Source organism: Lactuca serriola, chromosome 4, assembly GCF_051521515.1.
Source record: "Lactuca serriola cultivar US96UC23 chromosome 4, Lser_US96UC23_V15, whole genome shotgun sequence".
Taxonomy (NCBI): domain Eukaryota; kingdom Viridiplantae; phylum Streptophyta; class Magnoliopsida; order Asterales; family Asteraceae; genus Lactuca; species Lactuca serriola.
The window spans coordinates 10,259,600-10,272,426 of record NC_136411.1 but is presented as its reverse complement, the minus strand read 5'-3'; the positions used below and the strand labels follow the sequence as shown (position 1 = coordinate 10,272,426).

Sequence of the window (12,827 nt, the reverse complement as noted above, 5' to 3'; positions counted from 1 at the left end):
AAAATAAATATATCAATCATCACATTATATCAGAGTAAATCAAGAAAATGCAGAACGAGGTGGTGTATGTTCTGCAATCATCTCGAGCTATTCCATTTGAAAACCGAAGTACCTGAAACATAAACTGAAAACGTAAGCACAAATCTTAGTGAGTTCCCCAAAATATCACATACCATACATACATAACACGTACTGGCCCCCCACCCTCCATCGTACCCCGCTCGGTATACATATCTGTCAATCACCAGGCCCCACCTGAAAACCCGAAAAATAGGGTTTGTCGATTGCTAGCTGTCACGTCGTGACCATATACTGTCACGTTGTGGCGGCTTAAATAAACACGAGGTCTTATCTTGATTTGCCACATCGTGGTGCCTCCACCTCACCGTAGCAAACCCTAAAATACCAAAAATTGAAAACGTGAAGTAACTCGAGATCCGGATGTTACACTTAGAGTCGTTTGTTTATATATTTTTGATGTTCCAAAAGAAATTATCATGCAAGTACGTGATAAATTATGAACCAAATATACATAATGGTTTGTGAAAAACATTATAATAATAAAAAAAAAATAACAAACTTCTAAGACGAGAGTGAAAAATCTGTGTTAAAAGTTGAAAACTAAATAAGTTTATCTTATAAAGATAATCGATTTGTTATACATGACCTATAACCAAGATCATATTTGATGTGATGAAATTAAAAGATGGAGTCAATTATTCCATCAAATTTCCTTTCATTTTTATTAAGCTCTACACCCGACTGAAATGAAAAAGGATATAATATAATCTACTTTTATTTATGTGGTTTTTAGTAATACACATCAATTTATAAGAATTATAGGACACTAGTGAATAAAAACAACTAGAAAATATTTTTTTGTTAGTATAAATACATTTCGTCTCTTTTTATGTGAATCCTGATGATTCGAACCCGGGTCTACTATATTGTTTACTGTCAAACTATCACTAAATCATCATTAGTCCACCTGATAAAACTTTTATTATGTTTAATTTTATGATTTTAACATAAAAACATTATTGATTATAATAATAAATATATAGCATACAATATATTGTATTTACCAATAACACTTTTTTTATGATAATTTCGTTTTCGTATATGTCAACAACATATACTCATAATTTAATGTTCTATTCTATTATTTTATTTATTTTATGAATTTACCCATTTAAGTCATTCATCATTCCATTAGTCAAGAATTGAAGCAAAAGAGATTTTAATTATTTAACCATTAATAAGATAAGAAAATATAAAATCTATTAGTTTAAACAATAAAAACCAATTTCTCATCTATGTTTCAAATTAGATTAATAATTAATAAAAATACAAATATTTGTTTGGACTTCGGATTAACAAAAACAAAAATCCCATTAGAAAGGTAATGGCATAATGAAAGTATGTTGGTAAAGTAAAGGGTATTTCAGTAAAATGATATGTTAAACTCGATCCTTAAACCATGGTTGAGCTCCCAATGTTTAACTATGGTGAAGTAATGTCAACTTTATCCCTTCTCTCTCCACCCCTCCCAATATTAACCCCCACGCTATTACAGTCTCTCTCTCTCTCTCTCTCTCTCATACAACACCGAGCAATCTCTCCACCGCCGTTCTTTGCCGGAGGAACGCCATTCACCTCCGCGCCGGACTTCCATTTTCAAAACAAACGGTTGCACGTATCGTCTCAAAGTAAGTCTCGGCATGAAATGGATGCTTTTATATCTCCACATCCATATGATCTATGTCCAGTTCTTAATTCCAATTGACGCTCTTTGTTTTCATGGAAATGATGTTTGGTTTTGTATGAAAGTTAATGAACTGTCTCTTTCTCTTTCTCATTCCGTTTCTCATTTTTGCAGAAAATTACAGGATTCTTAAGGTTATAAGAAGATCGGCGTTTTAGGTAAGAATTACTATTAATTTAGGCAAGGAATTTAGATATCTTCAGTTACTTCACTCATATTAGGTATTAATTCAATCACGAACACACGCTAATGGAAAGTTTCCTTACGAAGAAAACTGTTTTTATCCTATTTTTAGATGATAGTCACGCCTGCTGTGCGTTTCCTTTTTGTAGTTTGAAGCAATCATTTCGTTTTGGATCTTTTGAGAAACGATTTAACTTCTTCTGAATCCTGATCTCCTCAATTTCGAGAATGTTTTACAACAAAACTTGAAGACTAGTATTTTCAAATGCAAAATCGATAATAGATAATCGATAGTGATTTGTTGTAGATTATAAACGAATTCTACTATATTCTGCTGCAGTAATAAAAAGAGTAAACGAATCTGAAAAGTGTACAATCAATATCATTATCAATGTTCAAATCAGATGCTAACGCAATTGACATCAAACTCCAAAACTGTTGTCCTTTTTTTGGATAGGAGGACGTAATTTGTCTGCTACCATTCAGGGAAATACCGACGATAATGTCAATTTCTGAATTTTGCATAGATGCTTATTTGCCATGGATGCATATGCATATCGAAGAACTTGACTAGAACTTGGGTGGTTTCCCCTTTCTGCAAAACCCTATTTTTAACAATGAATTCTACTTTACAAATTACAGGTGATATGGCATCAAAATCGTATGCAAACATTTTGGATTTGGATCCGGATAAGCTATTAGACATCCCTCAAACTCCCAGATCCCTTCCACGTGTCATGACCATACCTGGAATCATCGCCGATAGCAACAACGACTCCAATTCCGATAAAACTTGTCGAGAGAGAAAAATCATAGTAGCAAACATGTTACCTTTACACATTCAACGCGATCCCGACACTCTAAAATTGACCTTCACTTTTGATGAAGATTCACTTTTATGGCAATTAAAAGACGGATTTTCTCCCGAAACTGAGTTTATCTACATCGGTTCACTCAAAGTCGAAGTAGACGCAACAGAGCAAGAAGAAGTTGCTCAGAAGCTTCTAGATGAATACAATTGTGTCCCCACTTTTCTTCCTCACGACCTTCAAAAAAAATACTACGCTGGTTTCTGTAAACATCAACTATGGCCTCTCTTCCATTACATGCTCCCCATGTGCCCGGATCATGCTGACCGATTTGACCGAGTTCTCTGGAAAGCCTACGTGTCTGCTAACAAAATATTCGCGGATAAAGTCATGGAAGTTGCTAATCCGGAAGACGATTACATCTGGGTTCATGATTACCATCTTATGATCCTCCCCACTTTCTTGAGAAACCGTTGTAACCGAATCAAACTCGGTTTCTTCCTCCATAGCCCATTTCCATCTTCAGAAATCTACAGAACTTTACCTGTTAGAGATGAAATTCTTAAAGGACTTTTGAATTGTGACCTAATCGGATTCCATACGTTTGATTACGCTCGACATTTCTTGTCATGTTGTAGTCGAATGATGGGTCTCGATTACGAATCAAAACGAGGTCACATTGGACTCGATTACTTCGGTCGAACAGTCTACATCAAGATTTTACCTGTTGGGATCCACATGGGTCGACTTGAATCCGTTTTAAACCTCCCGATTACATTAAGAAAAGTTAAAGAGATCGCCGAGCGTTTCAAAGGTAAGAAGCTTATAGTCGGGGTTGATGACATGGACATTTTCAAAGGTATAAGTTTAAAACTACTTGCGTTCGAGTATCTCCTACAAATTCACGTCTCCCTTCGTGGTAAACTCGTTTTAATCCAAATTGTGAATCCCGCAAGAAGCACCGGAAAAGACGTACAAGAAGCGAAGCGTGAAACGTATTTAATTATAAACCGAATCAACGAAGCGTACGGTTCGCCGGAATATTCTCCGGTGGTTTTGATCGACCGGCCGGTCGCGCGCTACGAAAAGTCGGCGTATTATTCGATGGCGGATTGTTGTATAGTGAACGCGGTCCGAGATGGGATGAATTTAGTCCCGTATAAATACATCGTATGCCGACAAAATTCGCCGATTTCGGACGAAAACGCCCGTACAAGTATGTTGGTGGTGTCCGAATTTGTAGGGTGTTCCCCGTCTTTAAGCGGGGCTATACGCGTCAACCCGTGGGATATCGAATCGGTTGCTGTAGCTATGAATTCGGCTATAGTAATGAAAGAATCGGAGAAGCAGTTGAGACATTTAAAGCATTATAAATACGTGAGTTCACATAACGTCGGGTATTGGGCGCGTAGCTTTTTGCAAGATTTGAAACGTGCATCGAAAGATCATGATAATAAACGGTGTTGGGGGATTGGATTTGGTTTGGGTTTTAGAGTGATGTCGATGTCCCCTGGTTTTAGAAAGTTGTCCCCCGATGCTATTGTGTCTGCGTATAAACGGTCGAATAAACGCGCAATTTTTTTGGATTACGACGGGACACTTGTCGCCCACTCGTCAATCGTGAAAACTCCAAGCGCGGAAGTTATTAGAATTTTGAATGTTTTGTGTAATGATCCGAAGAACACGGTGTTTATCGTGAGTGGAAGAGGGAAAGACACGTTGAGCGATTGGCTTGCACCGTGTGAGCGGTTAGGTATAGCGGCGGAACACGGGTATTTCATGAGGTATTGAAATGTCGTTTTTACCCCTCCCTCCGGTTATACTAATATTATTATTTTAATGATATGATGATATGTTTGTTTGTAGGTGGGGTGGGAGTTTGGAGTGGGAATGTGGGGTGGTGGGTGGGGATCTTGAGTGGAAGGAGATAGCGGAACCGGTGATGGAACTATATAGGGAGTCAACGGATGGGTCAACGATTGAGGTGAAAGAGAGTGGTTTGGTGTGGCATCATCAGGATGCAGATCCGGATTTCGGTTCGTGTCAAGCTAAGGAGTTGTTGGTTCATTTGGAGAATGTGTTAGCCAATGAGCCGGCTTTGGTTAAACGGGGACGACATATAGTGGAAGTAAAACCTCAGGTAATGACATTTACATTTTTGGCCCCTTGGGTATAGCTGATTTTGCAATTTTGGAAATTGATTGATTGGCATTTGGCAGGGTGTGAGTAAAGGGTTGGTGTCGGAGAAGGTAGTTTGTGGGATGATTGAGAAAGGGGAGGCACCGGATTTTGTATGTTGTATTGGGGATGATAGATCTGATGAGGACATGTTTGAAAGTATAATGAATATGATTCCAAATACAAATACAAATACAAATACAAATACAAATAGTAGGTGTGGAGAGGGAGTAGAGATATTTGCTTGTACAGTTGGAAGGAAGCCAAGTAAAGCCAAGTATTACCTTGATGACACTGTGGATGTGGTGAGACTGCTGTCGGGGCTTGCTAACGCTTCGGATCCTAAGCCTAGTAGTAATCCCGCTAGCTTTCAGGTTACTTTTGATGCGGTTTATTGAGGAGAAGCATATCACGTGTACATGTACAGTTTTGTTTTTTTTTTTTTTTTTTCTTTTTGAAAAATGAAAACTCTTTCTTTTACTTTAGTTAGCTGGGTCTGGGTGAGAGGTGTCAAAGCTGTTTGGATGCCGGTTACGTTTGTTTCTAGTGGAGTTTTGGTTTTATAAAAACACAAGAGTGCACAGTTTTTTTTTTTTTTTTTTCTCCTCATTAAAAAGTAAAAGACTTTCTAACATCCCAAGTCCTAACCATTGATCAGAAACTTTTCTCTGAAAATAGCTTTTGCATTTGTACGTATGTGAGTGGGTCTAATGTCGATGGGATAGAGACAGATTGCAAAATTTTGACTTTCCTAGGCCCTATTAGATTATGAATTCTTTTATTTGGACTGTTTTCAAGAAGTACTGAAAGCGATTTATCTAGGTTTCAAATGTGAGGGAATGAACATGTTTTCCACAAATCTTATAGTTTTATTGTCAATCATGTGATTAATATATTAAGAGTAAATTTTATTTTGAAATATTGACTCCTTAACGGCCACATAAAAAAAAATTTAAAAAAAAACTCATCTCATATAATAACAGTATATCTTCGGTATTTGAGAATATATCTACGAATTTTGATGATAGAAATTTCCAAAAAGAAAAGAAAAATGAAATTCAGACAAAACGTTGCTAAAAATGATTTTATAATTTTTTTCAATTTCAAATTGTTTTTTCTATTTTATTTTTCTCTCTCTTGCATTTATTCCCAACCATCATCTTTTTTTCAAAAAAAGTTCAAACTCGACCCAAAAAACGTCAAAGAACAGGTTCAGAAATCATGAACAAGTTTGAAATTTTCGAACTAGATATTTTTCGAAACACATGAATTCTCGAAACTACTAGAGACAGAAAAAAAAAACGAAAATTTCAAACTATTTTATCATAAAAAGCAATTTCTGAACCACCTTTCTGTCAAGAGGATGTAATTTTGAAGATTTTATATTCTTAAATTTCGAAAATATGTGGTTATTATTCGAGACAAGTTCTTTTCAGGTGACCATTAAGGTCAACACCTCTTGTATATTTGGATCGTGAGTATATTCTAGTCCCTAAAAATTTCTCTTGCACTACAGGTCTTTATTTTCGTAAGATAGGCACGTGATACACCAACCTTAGTCCTTAAAAAAAACGATTTTATAAGAAGCTCCAAGATGGGCGATAGGGCGATAATCTGTATCCCACTCTCGTCTTGTGCACCCCACCAAATGCAAATAGAAATCCTTTTATATAATAGTAAAAAAATGCAAAATACTTTTCAATAAAATAGGATAAAATACTTGGTAAATCACGTGCACGAAGACGTTTGGTGTCTTTTGTCTTTGACCCATTTCCTCTTTATCTATTTAACATCATACTAAAGCTAAAACACTTTTAATATAACCCAAATCTGACCAACTTATTGTATAAAAACATGTACATCTTTTATAGGGTAAGAAATAGAAAGCCATCATTCACACTTTTTACATAACATTTCATCAACTTTCAACACATTAACAACTAGACAAAAGTAGGAAACCAGACATATGACTTACAAACAAAACTAAACTAAACTAAGAAGTAATCCCCCATGATTCACCAACGGATGAAGTTGTATTACTAGTTTCCACAAAACCCTCAAAGTTAGCATATATCTGCCTATCTATCTTCGACTTCTCTTCATTTTTGACACCATAACCATTTTCTTGATCTAACAAAGGTTTAGGGTTTTTAAGGGTAGCATCAAAAGTAACTAAATCCTTCAACTCGTTAACCAAATCCTGGGTTATGGATGTCTCATTGTTACCTAACTTATCTAATAAAGACACAGTTGTCACACACGTAGGTGCCACGTCATCACAATCTAACAAAGACACAATAGGTTTTACAGGGGTAGGTGGAGGTCTAATGATGTTAAGCCCAAACATTAGAGAGATTTGAGAAAGAGATAACCTCAAAAGTCTGATTGGAAATTGGGAGAGTTTATGGCTAACAATTGCGCTTCTGATGACGAAGCAAAAGGTCACCACTTGTTTCTCCAGATTGATTAGGTAATGCTTCCATGTCATGCTGACCTGGCCTGATGTTGTTTCCTGTCTACAGAGTTTCATTAGATTCATGAAATAGCAACCTACTTTTGTTTACTTTCAAACTACAATGCTATTGTGGTATCAAAGAAACTTACATGAGGAAGTACATAAGGACGAATGGCAAACCCAATGATCAACCCAATAACACAAGCAACTATCACGCCTATACTCCAGGCTGTGGTGGACCCCACTCCTGAAAATGTAAGTTTTTGAGAATTGTGACAAGTTTTTTGGCTCATAAGATTCTAAGAGATTTACCAGATCCAGAAGAACTGCCACTACAATCATTGGGCTTCAGATCAATTTGTCTGACTAATCTATTGCCATGATCAGAGATCAATAGAGCACATCTTTGAGGATCAAAAGCCAATTCAAAATCATCAGAGAATGATGCGTTTTGTGCAGGTCCATCTGCTTTTCCTGTCTTTTGTAGATACCCTCCAGCAATTGTGGTCACGCCTGTTTGATTGATAAAATGGTTACATTTGCAAAAGTCTCATGAAAAAAAGTGATAAAGGAAGATGATAAGCGTGGTGTCAATGTCATGTATACCTGATTTGGTTATTTTCCTTATGACATGGTTGGTTTTGTCTGCAATGTAGATGTTGTTTTTCCTATCAAGTGCAAAGCTTTTGGGCTTATTAAACATGGCAGACCCCAAATCACCATCCTTGTACCCAGCAACACCATTACCAGAGAGCTCCTTCATCTCACTCACTGTAAACAATAACAATCATATCACACATTTATACTTGCAGCGTCTGATTGAGAAAATATGTGAATACATGCCAAAAAAAATAGAAATAGATAAGCAAACATTCATCACATTGCATCATGTCATGTCCACTTTCACTTTCAAAGAAGTGGTTTTCTCATCCATGAGATGGCATGATCATCAATAAGTTTTCTTTCTTGATTTTGTTATATAACTATTGTCATTTTCTTAATTGTTGGTTCTTGCATGAATCTTGTTTATTCTTGCATAAGTAATAAGGTTTTTCCTTCAAGAAGCATCAAATTTGCAAGTTTCACTTTCTAGGAAGCTTGGTCATTGGTAAGTTTTCTTCATTGATTCAATCTAATCTTAATTTTCTTGTATAATTATCGTCACGTTCTTTATGGTTGGTTCTAACCTTGTTGATTCTTAGGGCTATGAAATTCTCGAGGGAAACGCGTTTCCATTCTCCAAAAGAACTGCAATTCTTGATGTTTTGATTGTAACAGAATAAATAAATGTAACGTTGTTACATTATATTGTGGAATTTTATCGTTAGTGCGACAAGACTTCTATAATCGTTGATGTGGAGTATTAAACAGGTAAGCAAAATCATAATTCAACTAAAATCGATACTCCGTTTACTTATACCTTGAGAATCGGAAAACGAGACTGTGTAAAATGTACTTTTAACGGAGTCGAGAATGATCAGATCGGACGATGATCCATACAAGGATAAGACAGAGTAAGGGTTAATGTGAAGCTTATCGCCGTCGATAACTGTTGAGACAGTGTAACCTTCCTCGAATACAATCTCGCCACCAGTTCCTGAGAAATTTATTATTGTTGAGAAAATTTGTAAAAACATCGACTAAGACACGAGGTTTTGAGATACTTTACCTTGAACTATATTAACAAGAAGGATGATGCCGATGATGAAATGAAAATTTGAAAACGAAGCCATGGATGATGGGACTGCAGAACGAGGGCAAGTGACAAAACAAAGGGGAAAGTGAGGCTGCTGATGTTGAAGGAACTGATAAAATTATGTATATTGACAAAACAAGAAGGTGGTGCTATTTGGACGAATAAATTCTTTTCAACTTTAGTCTTTTGTTTAAAGCAATTAATACCAATTTTAATTCTAAACCTATTTTTAAACCATTTCATAAACCTAAACTTAAACCATATTTTTTTAAACAAATTAAACCCACCCCATAATATCCTATGTTTCTAAATGAAAAAAAAAAAAAACAATACAAAACATAAATACAACATTTTCTTTAAAACCAATTTCTATTTTAACAACCGATATTTTCTTTCAAACCAATTGTTTTAACTTTCTTTTCTAAGCTTAAACGTCAATTTTCATATATTAAAACCAATTTATACTCACTACCTTCTTAGCCACGTTATAATAAAAAGAAAAAAAAGTTGATTTGTTTAAATTAAATTCATACCAACCCCATCCTCTCTTAAATTTTCGTCCATTGTAAAGAAAAAAAAATATTTTAAATGTCAAGTTGTTTTGGTAGTCAGTTCACCCCTAGAGCCCTAGACACCCCCCATTTCTTTTGGTTTTTAGTGTCAGACGCAAACACAAAAAAGAAAGGGAAATAACACTAATAGGCAAAAAATTGGGGCTAATTTATAAATTTAGTCACAAAAAATGGTATTTCCAATTATAGTCATGCTTTCCGCGGAGGACCCTCCGTGGACCTCCGCGGAACTATGAACTCTCCGCGAAGGGGGGTAAATTGGTAATTTCAACGTATTTTTTTTGAGTAAAAGGAAAGGGTTTTCTTTCCCTTTTCATTTTGGTCCCCACCGTTCTCGTTGCTGGTCCCCTCTCCGCATCGACTCCAAATTTGGTCGAAGATTTAAAATCTGGCGAGGACTTCAACTCCGACGAGGAATTCAACTACGGCGACGACTTCAACTCCGGTGCAGTGTTTCCTTCACCGATGGACCTCGAAATTGCCGACGTAATGGAGGATGGATACGGTTCCCGGGTATTTTGTCACATTATCATCTCATTTTTAATGTCGAATACGAATCAAATTATAGGGAAACCCATTTGATTACATTGAAAATGTATACAGATTTAGGATTTAGGATTTTTACAGAATAGGATTCAAATTGGCTATGATCCATTCCGCAGAGAGGGACGTCACTCCGCATAGGGTGCTCCACGGATTGATGTGTTTCCTCTGCGGAATGATGGAATCGAACAAACCATCACTCTGCGTTGGCCAGAGGTCACTCCGCGGAATGACCTAGCCTCCGCGGAGCGATGGTTTTTTCAAAATTTTAAGTATGTTGCTATTTATTTCATAGATTAATATTTTTATTTCTAAAATATTTATTTCATAGAATAAAAATATTAACTTTGAAAGGCGTGGTGGGGACTATGATTAAAAAGTATTTTCCGCGCCTAACACCATCACAACGAGTATTATTCGAAGCTTCCCCCCTTTGGAATATTCTTAGGAATGCATATCCCACATGGTGATCCATTGCTTGTGCATATATGATGATGTTAAACGAAGTAAGATCTCAACAAATATTTGAAATGGGGAGGTTTATGTTTGATATACAGGGGATTCAGTTGGATTTTGGTGAAACTGAATATATTCTGATTTGTGGTTTAAAAGTTGGTCATTATGTGGATTTACTCCACGACGAAAAGGGTCAGTCAAATTTACAGCTCCGTGCTCGGTTGTTCCCAGATATTTCTGATTCATGTTTGCGGCTGAAAGATTTAGAAGACTTGATTATGTCCCTGAATTATTCGGCACTACAAGATGAAGATGTTGTGATGCTTATCCAGCTTGTTTTTATGTTGAAGGGTCTACACAGACGGGGACGTTAAAACGGGCATTCCTGCAGCAGTATACAAGCTTGCTGATAATATAGATGATTGGAACAGGTATTACATTTAAAACATGCATTCTTGCAGTAGTATGCAATGCATAAATTTTAATTAATAAATTGAAAATTGCATGTAACATCCGGATTTCCAGGTATAGTATTTTATTCTTTATATTTTTGGAAGTTGTGAGGAGACTCGGCGAGTTGATGTTTAAACTCGCCGAGTATGGTCGCGGATTCGTATCCGGGTTGACAGCCGGACTCGGCGAGTCCACGCTGTTTAATGAAACCCTAATTTCCTGGGTTTAGGACCTATTTAAAGGCCCTTAAGGCCGTCATTTGCGGCTACCAAACCCCAGAGAGAAACCCTAAGAGATATAGAGTGTTTGTGAGGGAAGAGAGGCCATTATTGATCCTTTAGTTGGTGGATTTGCAAGAAGGAAGTGACCAAGGCAAAAGGAGGCTGAAGGAGGTGCAATTTTGGTGGTTTCTAAGTTCATAGAGCTCATATTGAGGTATTTGTTTGGACCCTCTTCAGTTTTGGTGTTGAATCTTAGTGTTAGGGTTTTCTAACCCCTTTAGAGGATGGATAAGTGGAGCATTTGGTCCCTTCTCGAGTCTATGCTTTGGATCTGGACCCAAAGAGGTCCAGAGACCTTAACCCTTGGAGCTTTATGAGTCATTTTGGGAGCCATGAGCTTGGGATGTCATTTTTGGGGGTAAATCACCAAGTTAGACCATTTAGATGTTATATGAGTGTCAAGGTCTGAACTTTATGTGATTATCATGCTTGGGAAGGCCAGATCTATGAATTTAAGGAACAGATCTGACCTCAGGAGGTCTATGGAGTTTGTGCATGGTACGAACTCGCCGAGTCCGAAGATCAGACTCGGTGAGTAGGATGAAGGTTTCCCGTATATCACTCAGCGAGTAGACTTGCCGAGTTGGGGAAATAACTCGGTGAGTCAGGTAGGGTTAGGGGACTGGAGTTCAAGGCGGAACTCGCCGAGTTGTTCTTGAGACTCGGCGAGTTGAGTCAGGGTAGCCCCGCGATTCATGCCAGGTGTGACTCGTCGAGTAAGGGGAAGGAATCGACGTGCCGAGAGAGGGACTAAGAGAGTCAGTGGACACGTGTAGACCCGTCGAGTCGCCCAAGTGCAAAGTTAATTAAAATGAAATTTTTGGACTCGAAATTTGGGATGTTACAAAACATGACGTCCTCCACCCCCAAACGTTTCTGCCGTGCCGGTTTTGGGGTGTGACACAAGCTAGCAGACAAAGTCATGTCATTCAAGAGGAAGTGGTCAATCATGAAATTGAAACTCAAGAAAAAGTGATCACCAGTGCAGTTGAAACTGAAGAACCAGTGGGAACTTACCATGTACAGGAACCAAGCTGCCAAGCTGATGATGGAGCTAATACTGCAACATTTGATGACTTTGAACCATTTGTAGAGGATTATTCACTTTATGTTGATTATGATGCTAAGTTTAATGTTCAAACTTCATGCGAACAACAACCAGAAGTGGATTATCTAGAGGGTATGGTGGGTGATGATAGTGGAGAGGCTTTATATTCTAAGAGTGGCCATGGTTCTGAGGGCAGTGGAGATGATTCTGATGACAATCAATACAATGTGGATAAGTCTAACATACAATTTGATGTAGATGTAGACATGAGTGAATTCCATGATGTTATTGATGTAGATGAACATGGAATCTTAAACAATCATTCAAAAGATGAAGGGAATGACATGGTTGATGATGAGTTGGAAGTTATTGCGACTGATGGTTATCA

At 37.2% G+C, this 12,827-nt stretch overlaps 2 protein-coding genes across 3 annotated transcripts; one reads left to right on the top strand and one right to left on the bottom strand.

Annotated features, from left to right (window-relative positions):
• The first annotated feature begins 1,551 nt into the window (after nucleotides 1-1,551).
• LOC145101019 (putative alpha,alpha-trehalose-phosphate synthase [UDP-forming] 9) lies at nucleotides 1,552-5,529 on the top strand. The gene is made up of 5 exons (XM_079038190.1): nucleotides 1,552-1,709; nucleotides 1,880-1,923; nucleotides 2,591-4,541; nucleotides 4,624-4,897; nucleotides 4,977-5,529. The coding sequence occupies exons 3-5, from the start codon at nucleotides 2,596-2,598 to the stop codon at nucleotides 5,331-5,333; spliced, it is 2,577 nt and encodes an 858-aa protein (XP_078894316.1). The 5' UTR covers nucleotides 1,552-1,709; nucleotides 1,880-1,923; nucleotides 2,591-2,595; the 3' UTR covers nucleotides 5,334-5,529.
• Nucleotides 5,530-6,733: 1,204 nt separating this feature from the next.
• On the bottom strand, nucleotides 6,734-9,217 carry LOC145101018 (NHL domain-containing protein). 2 transcript variants are annotated; one of them, XM_079038188.1, is made up of 6 exons: nucleotides 9,060-9,217; nucleotides 8,811-8,987; nucleotides 7,997-8,161; nucleotides 7,703-7,903; nucleotides 7,540-7,637; nucleotides 6,734-7,447 (listed from the first exon to the last, which is right to left on the bottom strand). In XM_079038188.1, the coding sequence occupies exons 1-6, from the start codon at nucleotides 9,121-9,123 to the stop codon at nucleotides 6,929-6,931; spliced, it is 1,224 nt and encodes a 407-aa protein (XP_078894314.1). In that variant the 5' UTR covers nucleotides 9,124-9,217; the 3' UTR covers nucleotides 6,734-6,928. The 2 variants fall into 2 exon arrangements, with proteins under 2 accessions (XP_078894314.1, XP_078894315.1); XM_079038189.1 differs by having other exon boundaries at nucleotides 7,120-7,451.
• Between the last annotated feature and the right edge of the window lie 3,610 nt (nucleotides 9,218-12,827).